The sequence below is a fragment of the Colius striatus genome, chromosome 4 (genome assembly GCF_028858725.1).
Source record: "Colius striatus isolate bColStr4 chromosome 4, bColStr4.1.hap1, whole genome shotgun sequence".
In the NCBI taxonomy this organism is placed as follows: Eukaryota; Metazoa; Chordata; class Aves; order Coliiformes; family Coliidae; genus Colius; species Colius striatus.
This window is the reverse complement of record NC_084762.1, coordinates 96,191,923-96,216,313: the sequence shown is the minus strand read 5'-3', so window position 1 is coordinate 96,216,313 and position 24,391 is coordinate 96,191,923. Positions and strand designations below refer to the sequence as shown.

The 24,391-nt window shown below is 50.5% G+C and overlaps 2 protein-coding genes across 2 annotated transcripts; both read left to right on the top strand.

Annotated features, from left to right (window-relative positions):
• Positions 1-347: 347 nt before the first annotated feature.
• LOC133625380 (lymphocyte antigen 6E-like) lies at positions 348-6,851 on the top strand. The gene is made up of 3 exons (XM_061995901.1): positions 348-396; positions 3,977-4,096; positions 6,643-6,851. The coding sequence occupies exons 1-3, from the start codon at positions 348-350 to the stop codon at positions 6,849-6,851; spliced, it is 378 nt and encodes a 125-aa protein (XP_061851885.1).
• Positions 6,852-13,243: 6,392 nt separating this feature from the next.
• Positions 13,244-18,522, top strand: LOC104562260 (lymphocyte antigen 6E-like). The gene is made up of 3 exons (XM_010208259.1): positions 13,244-13,295; positions 17,293-17,412; positions 18,311-18,522. The coding sequence occupies exons 1-3, from the start codon at positions 13,244-13,246 to the stop codon at positions 18,520-18,522; spliced, it is 384 nt and encodes a 127-aa protein (XP_010206561.1).
• The last annotated feature ends 5,869 nt before the right edge of the window (positions 18,523-24,391 follow it).

The following is a 24,391-nucleotide window of genomic DNA, read 5'->3' as shown; positions in this document are numbered from 1 at the left end:
GCTGCTCAGAGACCCAAGCTGGCCTGGAGAGGGAAACCTTCCTCACATGGGCTCTGCTTTGGTTGTGTGTTTTGCTTTTCCTCCACTTACCCAGGGTTAGAAACTGTTGCACACAGATGAGTAAGCTGTGTTGTGAAACAAGGAGGAAAAGGAGGTGTGTGTGTGTGTAGGGGGTGAACATACACCCACTTATACTTCCAACAAAACCTGCTTCCACACGTTGCTCTCAATTATCTCCTCTTTGCCACCCCAGTCATTATCCTATCATCAAAGCAAACATTGCAGAGGTATAAAAACCTGCCCTGGGTGAGTCCTGCTTGTTTTGGAGGCTGCAACATCTATAAGGGATGAAGACTCCTCTTGCCGTGCTCGTCCTAGCCCTGTGTGTGGAGAGTGGTGAGTCTCCAAGGATTGCTTTGCAACGAGACCCTCAGGGGTCACAGCATCACAAGGGGATTTTACAGCAGGAATGGTAAAGCTGAAAGGACATCAGGCTCTAGGCACTACTCAGGATAAGAAGCCAGGGGTTGTGTCCCCTGCCTGAAGTTGGAAGGATGCTGAGGAACTGAAGTGGGGGATGAGACACCTCACCTCAGCTGGCTCGTGCAGCTCAGTGTGGGCAGCTCAGAGCCCTTGGTGCAGCCCTGTGAGGAGAGGGGCTGGCTGAGAGATATGCAGAGCTGGACAGGGAGAGGGCAATTCGTGCAAGAAAGCTGCAGATTAGACATGTAACTAACTAACTACAGCCTGATGGTCTCTTTTTGTTTCCCAGTTGCTTGTTCCTTGGTTGCAATTCCAAACCATCATTTACCTCCATTGCCAGAGATGGTCTTGCCATAAAAAGTTGCAATTCTGGCTCCCATCTGTCTCTTGTAGCTTTGAGCTGCAACTTTGCTGGTGTTGATCCCAGGGCTGGGATGGAGATGCAGAGTCCCATTCTCCTTCTGATAAGTCCCTGGATGGTTTTTTGGGGGAGGGATGCAGTGGGAATCTCTAACTTTGCTTGGCTGAGCTGGCTGTGCCTTTGGAAGATGCTCTATTTGCACTGGGATGGGTCAGACAAGGAACAGAGGGTGCAGCCCTGATATTCCAGGGGAACAGTTGGTTTCTTCAGCTTGGGAAGCTTTTGCCTTATTGGAAACTGCATCTTTCTCAGGCTCTTCTGAGGCTTTGCCTGCAGATCACTGGCCATTCAGGTCCTGCTGTAGCAAAGCACTTAGGCTCACACTTAGTTTGAGCTTGTAAACACTCTTACCGTGGCACTTTACAAGCTCTAAGCTTGGCTTGTGCTAAATCATTGTGCTCAATGGGGTTGAGAAAGCTGAGGGCAATAAAAGGAACCTTCCCTGCAGCTTATCAACCTTAATGAAGTTTGTTTTTAGAGGAGACAGCAAAGGAGGAGGGGAAAACTCACACCTGTGCAGCAGCACTCTGCTGGGCAATCCAGCCAAGAAGGCTTGCTTGCTCTTCCAATCAATCCTCAACCTGATTGATTTTAATGGTGCCAACCCTGCATCCCCCCCCCAGCACTTGCTGAAGCTCTACAGGTGTGAGGTGTTTAAGTGCCTGGGATTATCCACATGGGAAACCTCCCTTGAGGGATGCTCTGTTTCTTTGCACTTAGAGCAGAGGTCTTTGCTAGGCAAGGACAGGAGATCTCCAAAGGCAGCATGGTCAAACCTCCAGTTTGCATCCTGAGCAAGGCACATCTCTAGAGAAATGTTGTTGCCTTGTTGCCACAAACACCTCAACATACACAAGAAAGCCAGAAGAGCTTTTCAGTACCAATTGTTCTCACCACAAGAGGATCAAAGTCGTCCTACCTGACTTTAGGGTCTTAACAGAGCTACCAAGTTAGGAGCCCACATGCCTTCAGAGCCCTCTGTAGTTAATGTGAGTGAGAGAGAAACCTCCTGAGCATGGCAAGGTGTTGGCAAACTCACTTCTGCAAGTGCTTGCACCTTGCCCTGGTTAGAAGGGTCTCAGGACAGCTACACTCACCAATTAGAAGCTTGGGGAGACTGAGGTGAAACAGAACCTGAGGATGCAACAGGCTCCACTGCTTCCTGCATCCATTCAGGAAGTATTTCTTGGAATGGGCTTAATTAAAGAAGCTGCAACTAATTAAGAGATCAAATGTCTGGAAAACCCAGTCTGGGGACTCTGCTTTTAGTGGATGGTTATCCTGGGAGGAGAGGGTGGTTCCCAGTGGGGTGGAGCAGAGATGTGTGGGGTTTGCACAAGAAAGAGGAATGAAGCCATACTGCTCTGAGACCAGGTAGTCTCAAGCAGCATGCCAGGCTTGAAAAACACCCCATATATCAGGATACTGAATGCAAGGGCCAGGCAGGAGAGCCAAGAGAGTCTGGAAGTGGAAATGACCATGGTCAAGGTAAGAAGCAAACTGCAGTTGTCTTGGTGTTAAGTCAAAGTGAGTTGGGTGACATGCTTAAGGTTGGGGACAGAGGGAGATGGGATGTGAGTCCCTGTGTCCTCTGCTAGCTGCTCATCAGTGAGAGACAACAGAGGGAGAGTAGGATCTGCAAGGACAAGAAGCCATGAGAGGGTTGTTAGCTGGTGTGGAGAGAGAAGACAGCTTCCACAGAGAGAATGGGGAATGAATAGTGTCCCTAAAAGGCATTTTGGGGGCTTCTGATGAAATACAGGGTTCCTGGTCACCTGGGCTGTGGTCTGAGCAGATGATGTCTGGAAGCAGAGAGTCTATTTGGGCCACATGAGCTGGCCTAAGGTCAAACAAGGGCAGTAGTGAGGCTGGGACATTGCTGGCAAAGGCACTAAGGACTAGATGACCTCTAGAGGTCCCTTCCAACCCCTACCATTCTATGACAGCAAAGGAGCTCAGACAAGGCAGGAGGAGAGCAAGGTAGGCACAGAGTGAGGAGAGCAAAGCTAAAGGACAGTGCTGATAGAAGAATAAGATGGGTATTAACTGGCCTTACAGAGGGATATCCTGGGAAAGAGACAAATGAGTCTAATCCCCAGTGGGTGACATAACTGCAGGAGTGTTTGCTCCAGATAAACAGATGAGTAAGAAATTCCCCTTATCATGCAAAGAAACCTTCCCTGAGGATCTCTTTGCCATGAATGACTGCTTCAGCTGACTTGAGTGCAAGCTGTTCCCATTCATTCCTATTAGCAGAGAGCTTTGCAGATGCACAGTGTCACAGATGTACATGTTTTGTAGTGCTAGGCAGTTACCACCCACTGTAAAGGAAGGATGGTGCAGCAGCCAAGGGAGTGGTTTGCCCTGCTCTGCCTTCCACAGGTCCAAGATTTGCCTCCTGCCACAGGAGGAAGGTTCTGAAGATGAACCAGCCAAATGCAAGCATCCATCATCCCAGCAAACATCGAGAAGCAGATCTAAGGCCACTTGTCCCTCACAGGAGATGCTTTGTGGGGACATGCAGTGAGACAGTCATGCCTCCCATGACCAGAGAGGGGGTTAAAAAAGAGCTGTACAAGCATTCCCTGTTGGTCTGTGTGCTCTGAGAAAGGATGTGTAGGCCAGGACTCTTTAGATGACTTGCAGGGGATGTGACAAGGTATGGACAGGAGTCTACTGGTGTCTTTCCATACAGAACCAGTGGCCAGAAAATGGGGTTTGGAGGAGCCAGGTTGGAGGGAAACCACGTGAGGTTTGTGCTGTAAATAGCAACAGACTGGGTCACACTTTCCAAAAGCATTCAGATGTTGAAATGGATTCAAGGGAGACTCAAGCATGTATCCAGAAGGAAGATCCCTTGAGGGTTACTAAACAAGCCATGACAGTGTCAGGAAAACGAGCTGAGGAGCAATTTGGGTCCAAGAGAGTCACTGGGGACAAGTTTCATGCATCCAGGAGGTTGTTCTGACTGGCTGCTGGGCTTGACAGATGCTCTGTGTGGACCAGCACCACCAGTTCTGTGCTCCTGTGGCTGCTCCTACAGGGGACTGATGTTGTGTGCTTCTCTTGCAGCTTTCCCTTTGACCTGTTTCACATGCAAAGATGCAACTTCCAACCTTCACTGCCTCAGTATAACCACGTGCTCTGACCATGAGAAGTACTGTCTCACAACCTACTCTACCATGGGGTATGGTAAGTGTGGAGCTTTTCTAAGGCTCTGCTGACCAGATGGGGTGAAGGTTAGGCTGGTTGCAGAACCTCCTCCCACCATGAGGCGTGGTGGAAGAGTTAATGCAGATCACAGCACACAGAGAGCAAAGGCTGCTGCAGGGCTGATTAAACACACCCAGGAGAGGCAGAGGCTGGATGAGAAATGCTTTCTGTGGAAAAACCTCTTCTCTGACCTCCAAGCTCATGTATGTGCTCATGAGGTGGTGGAATTGGAAAGGGTTGGTACTCTGGAAAGGGCAATGTCAAGACAGGATGTCTTGCAATCTTATATGGAATCCTTTTAGTTGGAAGAGGCCTTGAATATCATCAGTTCCAACTTCTTCCCCTCACAGAGCCACGGCCACCACTGAGCCACAGCCCTCAGCAGCTCAGCCCCACGGCTCTGGGATCCCTCCAGGGCTGGGCACTGCCCCAGCTCCCTGGGCAGCCTGGCACAGGGCTGACACCCCTCTCAGGGAAACAGTTGTGCCTCAGCTCCAACCTCAGCCTCTGCATGTGCAATTTCAAGCACAAATACATTCGATTTCACAGAATCACAGCATGGTGGGGGTTGGAAGGGACCTTCAGAGCTCATCCAGTGCAACCCCCCTGCAGAAGCAGCTCCCACCTAGAGCAGCTCACACAGGAACGTGGCCAGCTGGGGCTCGAAGCCCTCCAAGGAAGGAGCCTCCACACCCTCCCTGGGCAGCCTGGGCCAGGGCTCCCTCACTCAAACACTCCAACACTTTCTCCTGATGTTTCAATGGAACTGGTTGTGTTCCAGCTTCAGCCCATCACCCCTTGTCCTGTTGCTGGATCCCACAGAACAAAGTGCTGCCCCAACCTCCTGACACCCACCAGGGAGATATTTGTCACTATTCATGAGCTCCCCCTGAGCTCAGGCTCCTCTTCTCCAGACTGAACAGCCCCAGGTGCCACAGCCTTTCCTCACAAGGAAGATGCTCCAGTGCCCTCAGCACCTTGGCAGCCCTGCACTGGCCTCTCTGCAGCACTTCCCTGTCTCTGCTGAGCTGGGCAGCCCAGCACTGGCCACAGGACTCCAGCTGAGCCTCAGCAGCTCTGGCAGAGCAGAGGGGCAGCACAACCTCCCTGGCCCTGCTGCCCACACTCTCCTCAATGCCCCCAGGCTGCCATTGGCTTCTTGCCCACGAGCCCACGTTGCTGCTCATGGGCAGTTGATTCTCCCCCAGCACTGCCAGGTGTGTCTGTGCAGAGCTGCTCTCCAGCAGGTCAATCCCCAGCCTGTGCTGCTGCAGGGGGTTGTTCCTTCCCAGCTGCAGGACTCTGCCCTTGTCCTTGGTGACCCTCATTCTTTATCTTTTCTATTTCTCAGAGACTTTAGTGATGGGCTGGCTGTGCAGTATCCAGTGAGGAGCACGTTGTACCTAATGCTATTGTTTTTCCCTGGAGTTTTGGCCCACTGCATCATTTTTTGTGTGTATGTGACCTATGGAGACCATCTACAGAGCTTCAGACTCTGCTGTTTTCAGGGACACCTGATTGCAACCTAAAGCAGGGGAGATTAGGCTGGGGGTTGACCCAGGGGGAGTTCATCATTGCTGTTCAGTCCCTAAAGTGTGGGTGGTGAGAGGATGGGCCAACACTTTGTTGTGTGGTGCCCAGTGGCAGGACAAGGGGTGATGGACATAAACTGGCACACAGGCAGTGCCCCTGGCCCAGGAGGAGCAAGTCCTTTGGTGCTGAGGGGAGGGAGCCCTGGCCCAGGCTGCCCAGGGAGGCTGTGGAGGCTCCTGCTCAGGAGGTTTCCAACCCCAGCTGGACACGTTGCTGTGCCCCTGAGCCAGGGGCAGCTGCTGGAGCAGGGGCTGGGGCTGCAGCAGCTCTGGGGGTCCCTGCACACCCCACCATGCTGGACTCTGTGGTGCTGTGAAGGTCATGGAGCACATCATCGTGTGATGCTCCTACAGGAAGGATGTTGAGACAACAGGGTAAAGTGCCACTGGAACATTCATCAGTTGGGGCAGGGGAGACTAAGGATCATTTCCCTCATCCCAAAACACACACCTGCATCAGGATGGAGAACTGCACCCTACACTCCACTGCTAGTGTTGATTGGCTCTGCATGAAGGAGCCTGGATCCACAGCTGAGATGGGGATGACGTTGCTCTGGACTCCCCTGCTCAGTGAGATGAATCCTACACGGCATTTCTTAGCAAGAACACCCATTGGCATTGGTTATCATGCCTGGGAAGGTGATGGACCAAAGCTGGGACACAACAGGTTCCACTGAAACACAAGGAGCAAGTGCTTTGGTGCTGAGGGGAGGGAGCCCTGGCCCAGGCTGCCCAGGGAGGGTGTGGAGGCTCCTGCTCAGGAGGTTTCCAACCCCAGCTGGACACGTTGCTGTGCCCCTGAGCCAGGGGAAGCTGCTGGAGCAGGGGCTGGGGCTGCAGCAGCTCTGGGGGTCCCTTCCAAACCCCCATCATTCTGCAGTTCTGTGAATGAAACCAGACTTCTGTTGGTGTTTCCCCTCTCTCCCACCTCAGGCAGTGACCGTAACCAGCGCATCACCAAGAAATGTTCAGCCTTCTGCCCAACCATCGACCTGAACCTCGGTGTGGCTGGCATTGCCACCAACTGCTGTGAGACTTCCTTGTGCAACATCAGTGGTGCCAGCCACGTGAAGACCAGCTACACCCTGATAGCTCTGGGCACCTTGGCCAGCCTTGCCTGCATCTTCCACCTGGGGTTTTAAAGGGGCTGGGGGGTTAAAGGAGCTGCTTGGCCTTGCATTGCAAAGGCTCACCTTCTCATCCCTGCAGTGTGAGTGTTGCTCTGGTTCTCACTCTTGGCAGGTCACATCCTGCCAGCAAATGTTGTTTTGCTCAGTCTATGTTCTGATGACAATGGGTAAGAGCACAGCCCTACCTCAGGAGTGATGTTTGGAAGAGAAAGGCATGATGTAGAGCCCTGCACATGCAGAAGAGCAGCATATAGGCACCATCCCTATTGCTATTGGCCTTTATAGCATCTTTTCCTTCCCTTCATTTTGCCCCTGCCAATTCTCTTGGGCCATTTCCCCCTCCTTTATACCATTTCCCCCTCCTTCATCCCATTTTCCTGCCCTGTATCATTTTGATCTGAAGAAGCCTTTAACACTACAGCTGTTAAAACAGGAACCAGGCACAATAAAGTGTCATTTTATTCTCTTGTGTGACTGTATTTGTGGGCCAGTAACTGGCTGCACCCAAAATCTGGGGTGTCCATCTGCCAAATCCAACTGAAGCAATGCTGAAACATATTGCAATTGCTTTGCATTCACTCCAGGAAGCCTCTCCTTAGATTCTCCTCTTCTTTGGCTTCATTGCCACATTTGTGGCTCCATTTCAGAGCAAACCTCACTCTATTTAACACCCTTTCAGTTTCTCTTCTGGGTCAGCTGGCTGCAGAGGAACTGGTGGTTGAGCTGTCTGGCAGGCAGAGGGGACAAAGCAGGACCCAGCATGAAGGGATCTCGAGCATTAAGTTTTCTTTAGACTGGATTTAAGACCTTCCAGTGGAAATGGCTTTAGAAAGCATTGCAGATTACTTTGAAAGCATCTTGCATGGTGCTGAAAGGAAAATCCCCACAGACAGACAGATGCTTTTTACTCTGTGTCTCCTGGGGTCTGGGAAATTCCACCTTCATCTATGACTAAACATTAACTTTGGAAGTAAACCTTTGCTGTTTGTTTGCCAGTCAGGTTTCCTCTCATGGTTGAAATTGATGGAGCTCATTCCTCTGCACTGACCTTCCCCTTGGATAAGCTTTGGGGTGAGAGATTTGCTCGCTCAGACCCTCTGAAGTGAGTCAGGGGAGGCTGGAATGCTTTCTGCTGAGCTAAAGAAGCTCTCCCCTAAGGATTACCCCCACGAAGGTCTCCCAGGGTAATTAGCTGGGCTCAGCTCACCCAGCTTGCCTTTCTCTCTGTAGACTGATTGCCCAGGGAGAGCAGCTACACTCTTTGCTCACTCTGCTGGGTATTTCCACTCAGAAACAGACGGATCTTTATGAGGTTTGCAAAGGAAATGTGGTTTTGTGGCTCCAGCTCACCCCAACCTCCTCTTATCTCTCCTTGTCCACCCTTCCTCCAATTCACATGCATCCCCCTGACTGTTTTCTCTCCCAGCCTTCCTCATGGGCTCCTTCAGCCTGGGCTTTACCTCCAACCTCTATCTTCTTACCAGAGCCTCAGCTCATTTTTATCTCCTCAGATGCAAAGTTGGCCAAAGATTCTCCATCTTTAGGCAAGACACTCTGTGTTGTACCCCATGATTCCCATTGCACCGTTATCCCCCAGCTGAGCTGCCTCCAGCCTCCTGTCCAATCTGCTTTGCTTCACCTTTCTTCTCCTCCTGACACATTTAGAGATGTTCAGGTGGCACACACACATCAGGGTACCTCCAGTGAGCCAAGGACTGTTCTGCAGCCTTGGATGGAGGAACTCTGCCCCACAGCCAGATCATAAGGTGGTAGCAACTGAACTCTTTGGAGTCTTCAGCCTTTGCTGCCCACAGGTTTAGGATTGCTTAGGGACAATGCTGGTTGGCACAAGCAAAGGGCAAGTAGGTGTTAGTACTGCCCTAAGTCTTGCCCTGAGCTTGTGGATACAGACCTGACCTTGGCATCCAGGTTTATAAGGTCCATGCAGGTAATAAGGTCGTGTCTTATGCTCCCTGAACTTGCCAGGTGCCTCTGTTTTGGGCTGGGAGGGAACCTGGCACGTGAGGGAAGGTATCAAAGTGTGTGGGCAAAGGGGACAAAGGCAGATGGCAGAGCTTGGTTCTGCTGTGGAAGGCTTCATGGTGTGAAAGGTTTCATGATCTGCTTATCAAGCTATGAACAGCCCTGGGAAGCCAGGAGTTGCATCCCTAGGGCAGCAGCTCAACCCATGGGCCCCAGCCTGCCTCTCTCTTGCTTGGTTTTCAACCTGATCCCATAGGTCTTGCATTCCCTACTGCCAAGCAACACAACCCATGCACGTGGGCCAAAGATTGACACATGCTTCCAGTTACATAAAAGGGTCTTTAGCTGAAGGAGGGAGCAGCAATGGCCCTGAGGCACAGCAGCTCCTAAAACCATGACAGCTCCCACAGTGAACCCTCCCTTGGCAGTGGGTGTTGTGTAAGAGGCAGCTTCTCTCTGCCATCATCCTTGAGAAATCCTGATGTGACCTCTCCCACGCAGATGCTGCTGCCCAATGCCACATCCCTCTGCACAGGGTTTCTTATTTGTTGGCTCCCATGGTTGCATACTCCCTGGATGAGAGTGGCAAGCTGCCCTGAAAGACACATCTGGGATGCCTGGAAGGCTCTCAGGAAGGAGTGTCTCATTCAAATAGTTTGGCTTGTTCCTTGGAGGCAGGAGGCTCTCTCTGAGTGAATTATCTAAGAGCCCAGTGCTCTGAGTCACTGTGCCAGGACCTGAATCAGCCAAGGGGGGTCTTGCCCTGCCTAAAGTGGGAGGTGGTTTGACTTTGGTCCTTCTTTTCCCTCACTCAGGGCTTCTATCAGCACTGGTTCTGAAGGATCTGTGCTGCCTTCTGCTCTTCTCAAACAAGAAGGGGTTGGAAAAGACCTTTAGAGATCATCCAGTCCAACCCCCTGCAGAAGCACCTCCCACCTAGATCAGGAATATGCCCCAGATGGGTTTTGAAGGCCTCCAGAGAAGGAGACTCCACAACTTCCCTCTCCTTTTCCCTCAGAAGGTGAAATTTCTTCCCTTTCTGTTTATTTGCCCCATTTCCAACTAATGCCCAAAGAGTCAATGACAAAACAAGAGACCAAGTGGATGCAAAAGATCAAAGCAAAGTCTTCACTGGATCTAAAAAGCTTCTGGAAGTGATGGAAAGTGAGAAAAGCATCCCTTTTCCACAATGAACTGGTGTTCTCTTGTCATACAGCCAACTCATGGCTCCAATATGAGGTCCACTTTGGTGTCCCTGACCAGGTAAAGATGAAATGCTGCTCCACAGACATTGTTTTGCACTCTTCCTCGATCCTTCTTCTCACTTGGTGTCTCTGGCATGCCTGCTCCAGGCTCTGCTCCAGGCTGAAGGCTGTGCTGTTGGGCAGCAGCAGACACCTTCCCCATGCTGGCTGCTGAATGAGTTTCATGACATGGGCTTGAGGAAGAAGGAATCACTTTGACCCAGTCACTGTGATGCTAGATGACTGCTCTCCAGGCTTTGAGAAGAGGGTGTGCTCCAGCACTGCAGTACTTGTAGGTACCAATGAAGACATTACTGTCCTGGGGACAGCTAAACAGGTAACTGTTTGACATAGAAGAGCTTGTTTCCTACTCCAATGCCTCTCCTTAGTACACTTTGGTTGGCAGTGCTTGGGATGTCTTAACCTCCCCAAAGCTGATTCACACTGAGACAACAACCTACTGCACAAAGGTTCATGCAGAAACAAATGGAGATGTTGGCAAAGTCAACATGAGGGTGATAACTACAGCACTCTCTCACTAGTGGAGGAAGAGAAAAAGAAGGTATAGAACAGAAGTCTGAGGGATAATGTTTACAAACCCATCAAGGGTGGGTGTGAGGAGGCTGGAGCCAGGCTGTGCTCAGGGATGGGCAGTGACAGGACAAAGGGCAACGGGGACAAGCTGCAACAGAAGAGGTTCCAAAGAGACACAAGGAAGGATTTGTTCCCTGTTGAGGTGAGGGAGCCCTGGCAGGGGCTGCCCAGATGGGCTGTGGAGGCTCCTTCTCTGGAGACATCCCAACCCAGCTGGATGAGTCCCTGTGTGCCCTGCTCTAGGTGCTGCTGCTCTGGCAGGGGGGTTGCACTGGATGAGCTTCCCAGCTCCCTTCCAGCCCTTTGAGATTGTGTGGCTGAAAAAAAGGGGGGAAAAATGTTTTCTTCCTTTTATCCTCATTGAAAAATCCCAGCAAGAGGGCACACCCACTGATTATGGAGGACAACCTCTTTATAACACACTTGGGCAGTAAACTGAATGGCCCTTTGCAAAGCAGAGGGCTTGGCTTGACCATCGTCAGCACATGTCCCTGCTGACCTCACAAACCTCCAGAACCAAGAGTGTAAACATCTCTTTTGACATCAGGCTTGAACAACTCTGGAATTCACCACCTGATGATGTCATTCCAGGAGCCATTTGGGAGGGCTTGAAACACTGTCACATGGATAAGGAAACAGCCCAGGGATGGAGTGATTCACATTGAAAGCAGATAAGTCATGGAATCACTGTATCACAGGATCTCAAGGGTTGGGAGAGACCTGGAAAGCTCATGCAGTGCAACCCCCCTGCCAGAGCAGCAGCACCTAGAGCAGGGCACACAGGGACTCATCCAGCTGGGTTGGGATGTCTCCAGAGAAGGAGCCTCCACAGCCCATCTGGGCAGCCCCTGCCAGTGCTCCCTCACCTCAACAAGGAAGAAATTCCTCCTTGTGTCTCTTTGGAACCTCTTCTGTTGCAGCTTGTGCCCGTTGCCCCTTGTCCTGTCATTGCCCATCCCTGAGCACAGCCTGGCTCCAGCCTCCTCACACCCACCCTTGATGGGTTTGGAACATGACTGAGCTCACCCCTCAGTCTCTTCTCCAAGCTGCAGAGCCCCAGCTCCCTCAGCCTTTCAGCACAAGGGAGATGCTCCACTCCCTTCAGCATCTTTGTTGGAATACACCTTTAAGATCATCAAGTCCAACCACTCACCTCACACTGCCAAGCCCACCACGAAATGAAAATACCCTTCTGGTGGCTGCTTTCAGGTAGCTGCCTGTTAAGTTATTCCACAACTGCCACCAAAAGGAGTGTTCGGCAATTCTGTCTTTTGCATCTCCTGCTACATGCTGTCCAGGACTAACCCCTCTTTAGAAGAAGCTCCATTGACAAGGCAGCTTTGAGCTCTTAGAAGATGCATCTTGTACTGTGGTCTATCTCCCTGAATGGCAGAAACATGACAGGGATTCAGAGGAAAGCGACACAGACAAGTAGAAGAAAAGAGATTGATTTAAGAGCAGGGAATGAAAAAGAGACAGCTTGAGAGATGGCTTTTTCTTATTTCCCCAAAGGAGAGCAGCAATGCCAGGATGCCAATTTATGGTGTCACAAACAGAGGTCTGATTTCCAGAAGCTGTTGGGTGTTCTTCTGTGTCAGATCCCTGAAATAGAAGCAAAGCCTCATTAAAAAGTGTAGGAGGCATTTGAGAATGACAGCCACAAGAAGAGCAAGAAGAGGGATTAACTACAGGTAAAGCAAAACTGAGAGAGGAATGAAGACTGACATGGAAAAGTGAGGCGAGTCCTCTGTTTAACTAACCTTCAGCTAACTTCATTCAGTGCAAAATACACTGATTGTACTGGAGATGAGCCAGCTGAGAGTCTGACCTTCTGCTTCTGTGCAATAGTTAAAGGGAATGAATGGTATGAGCCTTGTTACATCACGTTCTATCACAGAAGCATTGAATGGTGGAGGTTGGAAGGGACCTTTAGAGCTCATCCAGCCCAACCCTCCTGCTCCAGCAGGTTCTCCTCCCTCAGGGGACACAGGAATGTGTCCAGGTGGGTTTGGAAAGGAAAAAGGAGCCTCCACACCCTCCCTGGGCAGCCTGGGCCAGGGCTCCCTCACCTCAACACCAAAGGACTTTCTCCCTGTGTTTAAGTGCAACTTGCTGTGTTCCAGCTTCTTTCCATCACCCCTTGTCCTGGCACTAGATAGAACAAGTAGAAAGTGATGCCCCAACCTCCTGACACCCACCATTTCCAAAGGGATTAGAGAAATGCACTGTTAGGACTGTCTCCTCGTGCCTCTGGGCTCCACTATTTCATCAGTGCCCTTTGCTGCTTCTGCTGGGAGGAAGGAGAGGAAGAAACTCGGAGGGGAAGAGAACAGATCACTGTTTCTAATCCTCATATGACTGGAAGAGCAAGAAATGTGTTGCCAAAGGGACTTTTCCCCTAAGGTGCCAGCCTGTTCTGTGGGCTCCAGCATGGATAACACCCACATGCACATTACACACCCTTGGGTTGATTTCATGTCCACCTGTGAGCCATCTGGAACCTGTAGAACTGCTGCCCTTTGCAAGGTATATAACCTGCCCTCCAAACACCTTCCCAGTCCCAGCTGAGAGGATCTGGTGGAGATGAAGACGACACTTGTCAGCTTGCTGGCTGCTGTCCTGTGTGTGGAGCAAGGTGAGAGCTTCTAATGCTGCTACTAGTTAAGATAAGGCTTGTAGAAAGGTTGGTGAGAAGCTCCTTGTGCTGCAAAACCTGGGAGAGCTGTGGCCAGCTCTGTGGTGTTTCACTGCTGCAGCCACGCTGCCACCAGCTTCCCTTTGCCCCCTGATTAACCATTTGCTGCAGAAATAAGACCCTGGTAAGCTTCTTTCTCCCTTCCAGCAGCAGGACTGAGTGGTAGGGACGTGGTTTGATGGTGAGCTTGACAGTGTGAGGGTACTGTTTGGACTTAGACTCATTGAATCACAGAATGGTGAAGGTTGGAAGGGACATGTAGAGATCTTGGAGGTCTTTTCCAACTGGAACCATTCTGTGGTTGTGTGATAAAGCTCTAATTGTCTTGCCACTGGATGCCAGGTTATAGCCATAGCAATCCATGAGATCATCCCAAATGATGCGAGCTGGAAGTGCCAGAAAGCATAACAAAACCTTTCCTTTGTCTTTCTTCAGTCTTTTGAGGGCTTTTGGGGAGTTTTTGAGCGTTTCACAGGCTTTGCTGTGCTGCTGCTCCCAGCCACGTGCTTTGCCACGTGTCCTGCTCCCTAGGAAAGGCACCAGTGAGAATTGCTGTGGATTCAGAGGCAGAGGTGCAAGAGCTCTCCTGTGCACATGTCATGTTAAAGGCATCCTTCTCCCAAAGGGAAGTTGCTCTGGATGTGTGTCCTCGTTCTGGGTCTGATGCACATTGCTCCATTGCTACTTGCACCCAGCAATAATGACCCTATTGCCAATGCTTCCCCCCACGCCTGCTGGCTTCCCAGAAACCATGATCCATATCTAGCAGGGGTTGAGAAAGAAGCATCTCATTAATTCTTGCTGTCTGATGCATCAATCCCTTACTCCTACAGCTTTTGGACAGATGGCTCATGCAGTACTTCTGGAAGAGCTTTAGCAAGTTTTGGGGTGAGGAAAGGGGGTGCCCAATTCTAGATGAAGAAAGGATTTTGTGCCACTAATCCCTGAGCAAAGTGGCACTAGATGGACAGAGGAGAGGAATTATCAAAGGCAACATTCTCAGTGTGGCTTGGGATGAAGCAGGAGACTACCAAAGATCCAAGACACACATTCATGGTGGGATAACTTATTGGCTGATGGGGATTTATGTTGGCATCAGTTTCCAAATGGACTTAAGGACAGTCCTCTTTTTTTACACAGCAGCTTTCTGGAGCCCAGTCTAGATCAGAGAAAGGCAGCAATTCTAATATCAAGGCTTTCACAGTTAAGAGCAAGAGTTCTGGCCTAATACAAAGGGAAACTTGGGAGGTAACTGGCATTTGATCCTTCTCATGTATCTGCAGTTGCATTCAAGACCTTGATGAGCAACTTCTACTCAAAACTGTTGATCTCTCAGCTCATCAAAGAGAATCTGTTGCCATTTGCACCCATGAACTCACCAGTAAATCACAGAATGATGGGGGTTGGAAGGGACCTTTAGAGCTCATCCAGTGCAACCCCCCTGCAGAAGCAGCTCCCACCTAGAGCAGCTCACACAGGAACGTGGCCAGCTGGGGCTTGAAACCCTCCAAGGAAGGAGCCTCCACACCCTCCCTGGGCAACCTGGGCCAGGGCTCCCTCACTCAAACACTCCAACACTTTCTCCTTATGTTTAAAGATATATATTACGTCCAGAAGAAACACTAAAAGGTCATAATCCTCTTCCCCACTGCAATGCTGAACCAAACCAGGCAGCTGTTTGTCTAATGTGCCCTTGAAAGTTTTCAACCGAGAAGGTTCCACAGCCTGGAGTTGCTCAGACTCATCTTTGAGGGAAGCTGGTCCTTAATATCTCTGACCACCGCTTTTTGTACAGTTCTCCTGTGTTTTCACTGTAGGATGTCATCACTTCCCTCTTTGCAGCTGCTCTTTGCTTGCAGGGGGAAGGTCACTGTGCCTTTCCTCAGCATCTTCTCACTTTCAAGAAACAAACTAAACGCTCCCAGCCTTTTCTACAAGGTCCCTGACCATTCCTCCTCCCTCTCCTCTGCTCCCTCTCCAAATGCTTTGCATACTTTTTGAGGTGCCACATACAGATGGGGTCATTGCCCTTCCAGCTGAGGCTTTGCCAGGGTGGAAAGGCCACTTTGCATATCTTGCACATGACATTGCTGCCTGTGTCCCCTTGGGTCACGTTGGTTTTTGCCTCTGTAGTGTGCCGTGGTTGACTCCTGCTGCTTGCACTGCAGTTCATTGTAACTCAACCAGTTGTTCCTCATAGAATCATAGAATGGTGGGGGGTTGGAAGGGGCCTTTAGAGCTCATCCAGTCCAACCCCAATGCAGAAGCAGCTCCCATCTAGATCAGGTTGCATAAGTGGCTCATTTTCACCTCAGAGGAATATACATCTCTTTATTGAACTGCTTCTCATTCTTTTATTACAGATCATCCCTCAAAATCACTGAGAACTCTACTTACAGCATGTTTTCAGCTATTTTGTCCCTGGCATCATCTGAAGGTGTGATGTGCATCCTCTCTATCCCACCCCCACTGTCACTAGTGATGACCCTGGGCAAACCTGAGCTCTGAGTTGTGTTGTTCCAATTGCTCTGACCAATAACCACTGTCAGGGTTATTTCATGCCTGGCTTTGCACTCACTCTGTTACATTTTCATTAGCTTGTGTCTCCTGGACTTGCTTAAAACATCATTTCAAGGCTGTGCCAAAGGTTTTGGTCAAACCTTATTGCATCTCCTCTACCCTTTTTACATGAAGATTCGTCTCTTTTAGTGATGAACAGAGTGAAAGAGCTGCACAGTGTTAGAACCCTCTCAGCATCAACAGCTGATCCCTTCTTTATTCCTTCCCTTTCATCAGGGACTTCTCATTTAATGGTCTCTCTGACCTACATTGCCCTTCCACTTTCTTACTGCCAACTTCTTATCGGGCAGAACTGCGCTCACGGGAACACGTCCTTCAGCTGACTGCTGCCCTTTCCATGCTGACAGACTGTCCCCACACTTACCAGGAACTCAGCAAGCACTCTGCACTGTGTTTGCTTCACCTTCCACAGATGTCTGTGCTTTTAAAGCAACTCATCCCCTCTCCCACACACCAAAACACATCCTTTGCTCTGGGTGATTTTGCAAAGCTCAGACCAGGACCATCCCCACCACCAAGCCTATCAATCAATTAATTTGCCTAGCTGGGGAGTGTTCTGCAGACACTTTGGTGTGGTTTCTCATACAGACTGTGCTGTTTGCTCTTCTTTTTTGTCATTGCTTTACAGAGGCTTTTGATTTGAGATCAGACATGTACATTCCTGACAGGTAAGGCAGCTCATCCCTTCCTGCCACTGACCTCCTCTACCTGGGTGGCAGGTGTATGAATTATCCTACCAAAACACCACACTTCTGGGTTAAGGCTTCCCATTTATTCTCTATCTTACAGCAGCATGTAGAAGCTCAACACAGCATCTGACTGCTCTCACCAGGCTTCCTAGGACTGAGGTTAAGCCGGTTCAGTTAGTGGCATCTGACCACAAGAAAGGATACATGACAGTAGTCTCCAAGCTGGATGAAAGAGAAGTAGGACACTGGGCATTGTCCATCTCCTCAAAATGCTCCAGGCATCCTCCAGTTCTCCCTGGCAAGCCTTGTGTAGGCTTGCCCACGAGAAGAGACTGAGCAGCAATTGGTAATTCACGTGGCAGAGCTCTCAGGACAGAGAAGCTATTGCTCTCCAGCATAAAAGACCCCAAATGCTTGAATTCCACTCACATCTACTGCTGCCAGAGATTGCAAACAGATCAATAACACTTCACAGTCTGAGACATACGAGGCAGAGAAGGATTTAACGTTGCTGCCACGGGTCAAGGGATAAAGAAAGTCGCTGGTCATTCACACACAAGCATTCATCAGGCTATAACTAGGAAAAGGGAGAGAGATCTCTGGCTTGTAAACATTGTGCTTCCTAAACCATGTCATGTGCTTTTCCTTTTCTTTTGGTTTGGCCCTAGCTTACCCATTTATGTGCTATGTGTGCCAGGAGCAGGAGTCCAAGAAGGACTGTATGACCATCTCCATGTGTGCAGAGGAAGACAAATACTGCGTGACTGTCAGTGACAAGGTTGGGACAGGTATGTTTCTGACCAACACCTTGTTTGTACTGCACAAGAGCAACCCCAGGGATGGGTTTTCATCCCAGTCATGGCCTTACTAGGACCTTCCTACCTTTGACCAGCAGGCCCAGGGTAGGGATTGTCTGCTGCAGCTCCAGGGCTGTGTTGGGACCCTCACTGCCAGACAGGAGGCTGCAGTGAGGTGGAGGTTGGTCTCTTCTCTCAAGTAATGAGTGACAGGACAAGAAGAGATGGCTATAAGTTGCCCCGGGGGGGTTGAGATTGGAGCTGAGGCAGAAGTGCTTCCCTGAGAGGGGTGTCAGCCCCTGTGCCAGGCTGCCCAGGGAGCTGGGGCAGTGCCCAGCCCTGGAGGGATCTCAAAACTATGGTTCTGAGGTGCTGAGGGCTGTGAGGTAGTGATGTGCTTGGCAGTGTGAGGGGAGAGCTTGGGCTTGATGAGCTTCCAAGTCTTTTCCAACCCAAATGATTCTGGGAGGGAAGCTGGAAGTGGGATGGAGTCATCAAGCCTTGCATGAAGGGGTCCCCATGGGTGGTGATGGAAGATGAAGGCAGCCAAAGCTCCCTGTGAGCAGCAGCCACTCCACATGTCCCATGGGCACCCAACCCACTGAGATGAGTATCACAACCAGACAGGAAAACACCAAACCACTCCTCTGAAGCTCAGCCCTTCACTAGGGCTTGGGCTTGGACTCAATGGACTGAAAGCTCCTTTCCAACCAAAATGCTTCTATGATTCTTTTATTCACCAGTGCAGATTTAGCCACTGAAACAGAATCTCAAGGGTTGGAAAGGACCTCAAAAGATCATCCAGTCCAACCCCCCGGCCCTCTTACATTAGAGCAATGATTCTTACATGCTGCTCTTTCTTTTCCCTCCCCTTTCTCTTCTGCATTAGACCCCAACAAGCCTAAATATGTCATCTCTAAGATGTGTTCTCCAACGTGCCCAGCAACGAGTCAGCAGCAAAACCAAACTGATCAGGTGGTTTCTTGCTGTGAGAAACCATTATGCAACGTGAATGGAGCCAGCAGCAAGCAAAGCAGCTCTGGAGTGATGTTCCTGGCCGTCCTTGCCAGTATCACTTACATCCTTGCACGTGGACTGTGATGGGTTAGGAAAAGCTCCCCGTGATGGCATTGTTGGCTGAAATAAAAGTGTGTTGCTCTGTGGGGTAATTACTGCTCTCAAAGAGTCCTGCTTTGCAACTGAGCCTCCCCTGGGATATGTTTTGAGAGAGCCTAAATAAGTTAAGTGCTGAACTCCCATTGATTTCCTAAGCCTACTCGAATCCTTAAGTGTCCCCAGGCATTCAAGTCACCTAAGCAAAACACATAAAAGACAACCTGCTTGACATGTTCAGCCTTCAAATCCTTAAACAGCTCTGAAGTAGATCCTTGAAGACTTATTTTTGTCTCTTGGAGTCTGAAGGAACTGTGAGGAGTAACAACCCACCCTGCCTGCAGCACAGGTACCAGTTGTGTCAGCACAGAGGGGGTTGTGCAGTGTTTTCTGGTCACAGTTAAGTTGGTTATCAAGGAGTTTGAAAACAAGTAAGTGGAAGTGAAGTTTCTGGCAGCATTTTGGATGTGGGGATCAGTGGGGATCCATTTCTGGCTCCTCTGGCTTCTTTGCTCTCGTGGGTGGATCACGTTCTGAAATGAGCATCTTCTATGGCCCAAGCTCCCATGTGTTGGCTGAGCTTGGGGAAAGGGCACAGAGGAGTGAGTGTGGCTGAGAGAGGAAAAGCAGCAGCAGCAGGGGATCAAAGGGGAGGTGGGAGGGAGAAGGGAAGGGGGATCTACACTGAGCACTGCACTGAGAACTGCTTACACACAGCCTCCTTGATCCAGCTGTAAAATAAAGGATGTCCCCATATCTATTTCCCTCTTTTCTTTTGCAGGGCCAAACCAGTCTGGCAGCTGTTGCCAACCCCAGTCATTTAGAGACTGTGAGATGGTTGCTACAAAACCATGTTCCTGGCACAGAAGTGATTGTGTTGGGCTTTGTCTGGCTTTGCACTCCAGGCACTCTGCTCCCTCTTCTCCCAGCAAGAGCTGCAGCTGAGGGGAGACAGAAAAGCTCTGTAGGAGGCTTGAGGTGGGGGGTTGTCTACAGAGAAGAAGAAGGGCAGGCAGCCAGAGGCTAACACAACCCTTCTTGGTCAGAGCCCCTGCTGCAAGCTCAGTACTCTGGAAAACAACAACAATAAAAGGGAAGAGTTGGCAGCATCCCCAGCTCAGCTGTGTGCTGGGGGAAAGCTGCAGTCATCCAAACAATCTGAGGTCTGGATGGATTCAAGGGGGTTTTTTTTAAGGGGATGAGATGTTGTATTTGATGGATAATGAGATCTTGGGTTGGTCTGAAGCACTGCCTTGGAAGCCAGCCCTGGTTTGGTTGCACATGTGGAAGGCTGGATGTTTATGAGATGTTTCACACTGCCTGGATAACAAAGCAACTGGTTTCCCAAGAGGATGATCAGCCAAAGATGCTTCGTTGACTTTGTGTTTTGTCCCATGAAGCCTGGTGCCTAAACACTCTGTTCAATGGATAGGAGGGGAGCTAAGTAAATGAAGGAGGTGACACTGGTGAGGGACAAGAAGATGCTGAGGCCCATTGCCCTCAGCACACAGGTGAGCCCTGCCTGGGGATGCCAGCTGTGAAGGAGACCAAATGTCAACAGCAGAACAAGCTGTTAATTTCCTCTCACCAAAGACAACCACAAAAGGGAAGGAAAGCTGTGATGGAGAAGGGGAAGGGAAAGATTGCTGAGATTAAGAGGAAGGAAAAGTCCAGCTGCTAAGGGCAGGAGCTGTCAGCATTGGAAGGGGCTGTGGTGGCTGTGCCAATGCCATGAGCAGATGATCCATGAACACCCCACACACACAAAAGTCATTTCTCCTCTCAATAAACAGGGTGCTCAGAAAAAAACCACCAGGGAATTTGGGCTCTGGGACAAAGCCATCACTGCCTTTACCACCAGGCAAGCTGGAAAGGGGAAGCAGGAGGAGCAATTTCTATCTCAGCCACATTCGCTGGGTGTGAGAGGGCAAAGACCAGCTGGCAGGGAGGGAAGGAGCCAAGTGTTGAGACAAGTCCACTGAGGCTGGTGGCATGTGGGGGACCAGGATGGGCAGAGCAAGCCTCACCTAGGTCTTTTATTAGAGCAGTGGAGTGGGAGTTGCTGCAGGGTCTGGGGGGAGAGGTGGTCTGCTCGGAGCCTGGATGAGCCAAGCAACCACTACTGAGGACTCACTTGTGTGGCTTTGCACTTCTGCACTGGGGTCCCTGGCAGATTTTCCCCTGCCCTTGTTGCCTTCCTGGCTCTTACCCTTCTCTTAGAATCACCATAGGATCATAGAATGGTAGGGGTTGGAAGGGACCTTTGGAGCTCATCCAGTGCAACCCCCTCTTCATCATGCCCATTTAAGTTCTGCCTGCTGATAGCACAAACAGATGTTGCCTCCAACAAAAGAGACAGAGAGGTTCTCAGGCCTCCTTCTCTATGAGTTTAGAGGAACCCTTTCTTTTCTTGACAGTTCTGCACAGCAGAGCACCTGACCATAGCAGGATGAGCCTCTCTGATCCTTTGCAGGTGAAGTGCCTTCAGGTTTTCACCCTGTTCCAAAGGATTTACTGGTTGTATTACCAGTCATACCAGCACCCACCTGCTTCCTGGACTGAAAGCCCACAGTCATGGATGAGGAGCTGAAGGTCTCTGAGAAGTGAGTATGGGGGTAGGATTTATGAGTGGATTTCATCAGAGGTGATGCTCTGAGTGGGAAATCACTGAAACTTGTTGGAAGAAAGAAGGAAGAGGGACACTTAAGGGCTTTCCTTGCTTGAGGCTGAGGAATGGGGTACATACAGGTCTGGATGACAAGGGCACAAGCTCCCTTTCCACACCTGTACCTGCCTTCTCTAGGCTGGAGGGAGTTGTAGGTAGATCAAAGCTCCTGTGACCCAGGAGTTTAGTCACACAGCCAGCCAAGTCTCCTCATCCTCCATGGGAAGAATCAGTCACATTTGGCTTCTCAGATGAAGCTGCAGGGTGAGGTTTGGTTGCTGCTGCTCTGCAGCCTTAGCTGTGCTTGCTGGCAGCAGACATCCAGGTGATGCTTGGGGTTCCACTTCATGGCACAAGTCGTTTTGCAGCCTCACCACAACCTTGAGTTGCACACCCAGAGTTTCAAGAGATGTGCTTTGGCTTCCAGTATGTGCAGAGCGAAAGGGAACGTGTGTCACCAACCCACATCTAAGACACTAGTAACAGAGCCACTTTGCTGCCACAGATGCTCCTGAGATTCAACACAGGTTGGCTAAGTAATGCATCAAAAGCAAGACCATTGAAATGAAGCAAGGCACAAGCCTAAGCAAACAAAAAGCAGTGAATTGAAAGGGAAAGGGGTATCAGCCAAACTAAGTGGTGGTGGGAGAAGAAATCTTGGTCATCCACCTCAGCCTTGTTTCACCTGCTCCTGTTTCTTCATCACAGGGAAACCTGGGTATCTCAGGAGGCTGGATACAACAATGCAGTGGTGAAAAGGCTGTTCAGGAGATGGGGATGAACAGCAGCAGATGGGTTGTTCCTCCCACCTGTGTGACAAGGTGGCAAAACCTGCAGTTAGGGTCAAAGTGGTACCTGTCACATCCCTTCAGTAAAGCTTGTTGGCAGCGTATCACATCACAGTCTCATCAGCAGAGGTAAGGAAACACAGTCTAGGTGCAACCATAAGCAAACAGCTTGTCAACACTTTGCTGTCAGACTGGAATGATTTATTAAACAGGGTCCTGGGTGGCTTGCCTTGGCTCTGGTGTGGTGCAATGGTTTAATGGCCAGTTGGAATGACAGATGAGAGGATAAATTCATTGAGCTTGCAGGTGACAACCTGCAAAGAGGGGAATTCTGGGTGACTGCTAAATGGAAGTGCTAGTGTGAGAAAGAGGGTATCATTGAGGGAGGATGAGCACAAAGCCTCACAGTTAGTGTGGACACACAGTGTGATCAGCCTGATCAAACATGACCTGAGTGCACAAGGGTCTGGCTGGATGAGGGGAGAGCAGTGGATGGCATCTACCTTGGCTGCAGCAAGGCTTTGGACACTGTCTCCCATCACATCCTCATCAGAAAGCTCAGGCAGTGTGGCTGGGATGAGTGGCCAGTGAGGTGGATGGAGAGCTGCTGAATGACAGAGCCCAGAGGGGGGTGAGCAATGGCACAGAGTCGAGTTGGAGGCCTGTGGCCAGTGGAGTTCCACAGGGATGGGTTCTGGGGCCAGTCTTGGTCAACATCTTCATCAACCACCTGGGTGAGGGCACAGAGGGACCCTCAGTGAGTTCCCTGCTGGCACCAAACTGGGAGCACTGGCTGATTCCCAGAGGCTGAGCTGCCAGTCAGCGGGATCTCGAGCGGCTGCAGAGTTGGGCACAGAGGAACCTGCTGAGGTTCAACAAGGACAAGGGCAGAGTCCTGCAGCTGGGAAGGAACAACCCCCTGCAGCAGCACAGGCTGGGGATTGACCTGCTGGAGAGCAGCTCTGCACAGACACACCTGGCAGTGCTGATTGATAATAAGCTAAATATGAGCCAGCAATGTGCCCTTGGGGCAAAGAAGCCAATGGCAGCCTGGGGGCATTGAGGAGAGTGTGGGCAGCAGGGCCAGGGAGGTTGTGCTGCCCCTCTGCTCTGCCAGAGCTGCTGAGGCTCATCTGGAGTCCTGTGGCCAGTGCTGGGCTGCCCAGCTCAGCAGAGGCAGGGAAGTGCTGCAGAGAGGCCAGTGCAGGGCTGCCAAGGTGCTGAGGGCACTGGAGCATCTTCCTTGTGAGGAAAGGCTGTGGCACCTGGGGCTGTTCAGTCTGGAGAAGAGGAGCCTGAGCTCAGGGGGAGCTCATGAATAGTGACAAATATCTCCCTGGTGGGTGTCAGGAGGTTGGGGCAGCACTTTGTTCTGTGGTATCCAGCAACAGGACAAGGGGTGATGGGCTGAAGCTGGAACACAACCAGTTCCATTGAAACATCAGGAGAAAGTGTTGGAGTGTTTGAGTGAGGGAGCCCTGGCCCAGGCTGCCCAGGGAGGGTGTGGAGGCTCCTTCCTTGGAGGGCTTCAAGACCCAGCTGGCCACGTTCCTCTGTGAGCTGCTCTAGGTGGGAGCTGCTTCTGCAGGGGGGTTGCACTGGATGAGCTCTAAAGGTCCCTTCCAACCCCACCATGCTGTGATCCTATGATCTGCCTCCAGCATCAGCAGCTTGAGCATCATTATTAAGATGCATCAAAGCATGATAGAAAAATACCATTCTCAGCACCCCCTTGCTGTCTCCCCTGGGAATGGAGAATGAACTCAGTTGCCTCTCTTGATTCTCTCCTTCTCCTTTCTTGCATTCTCATCTACCTGTTGTGGTTGCTTGTTCCCTTCACTAGAGCGGAGCTCTGGTGTTCAGGTTTGATTTTGCTTTATCACAGAATCAAGGAATGGTTTGGGATGGTAGTGACCTTAAAGAGCATTCCAAGGGCAGAGACACCTTCCACTGCATCAGGTTGCTCCAAGCCAAACCTGCAATGTCTCTAACAGCAAAGGTGACCCAAAGATGCTCTTCCACTGACATCATATAGTGATTTTACTCCAAAGGATGTTCAGCCCCCAGCACATCTCCAGGTTTCCCACGATCTTGAGGCAGTGAATGGAGACACAGCTCTGCATAACAGGGATGACATAGAGGTTTTCTTTCCTCTTTCAGATGGTTCCTCACTTAGACAAATCCCTAAGCATCACCCAGAGCATTGTCACCCTGCATGGAGGTGACAGGGCATCAGTCCTCCTTGGTCCATGAGGGCCAGGAAACAAGCATTGGCTCAATGCCCAGTGCTCACTAGAACTCAGCTGGGATTTGCCTCCAGCTCCAGAGCCTGCTCCAGCATTAGATGTTAATCAGCAATTAGATAACAGTGCAGACACAGCTCCTGGGAACAAGCAACTCCCTT

Excerpts from the sequence above, each read along its gene's own strand:
- LOC133625380 (XM_061995901.1), top strand. The coding sequence starts at position 348 with ATGAAGACTCCTCTTGCCGTGCTCGTCCTAGCCCTGTGTGTGGAGAGT. Across the intron at positions 397-3,976 it reads AGCCCTGTGTGTGGAGAGTG|CTTTCCCTTTGACCTGTTTC; the intron begins GTGAGTCTCCAA and ends CTTCTCTTGCAG. Across the intron at positions 4,097-6,642 it reads CTACTCTACCATGGGGTATG|GCAGTGACCGTAACCAGCGC; the intron begins GTAAGTGTGGAG and ends CTCCCACCTCAG.
- LOC104562260 (XM_010208259.1), top strand. The coding sequence starts at position 13,244 with ATGAAGACGACACTTGTCAGCTTGCTGGCTGCTGTCCTGTGTGTGGAG. Across the intron at positions 13,296-17,292 it reads TGTCCTGTGTGTGGAGCAAG|CTTACCCATTTATGTGCTAT; the intron begins GTGAGAGCTTCT and ends GTTTGGCCCTAG. Across the intron at positions 17,413-18,310 it reads CAGTGACAAGGTTGGGACAG|ACCCCAACAAGCCTAAATAT; the intron begins GTATGTTTCTGA and ends CTTCTGCATTAG.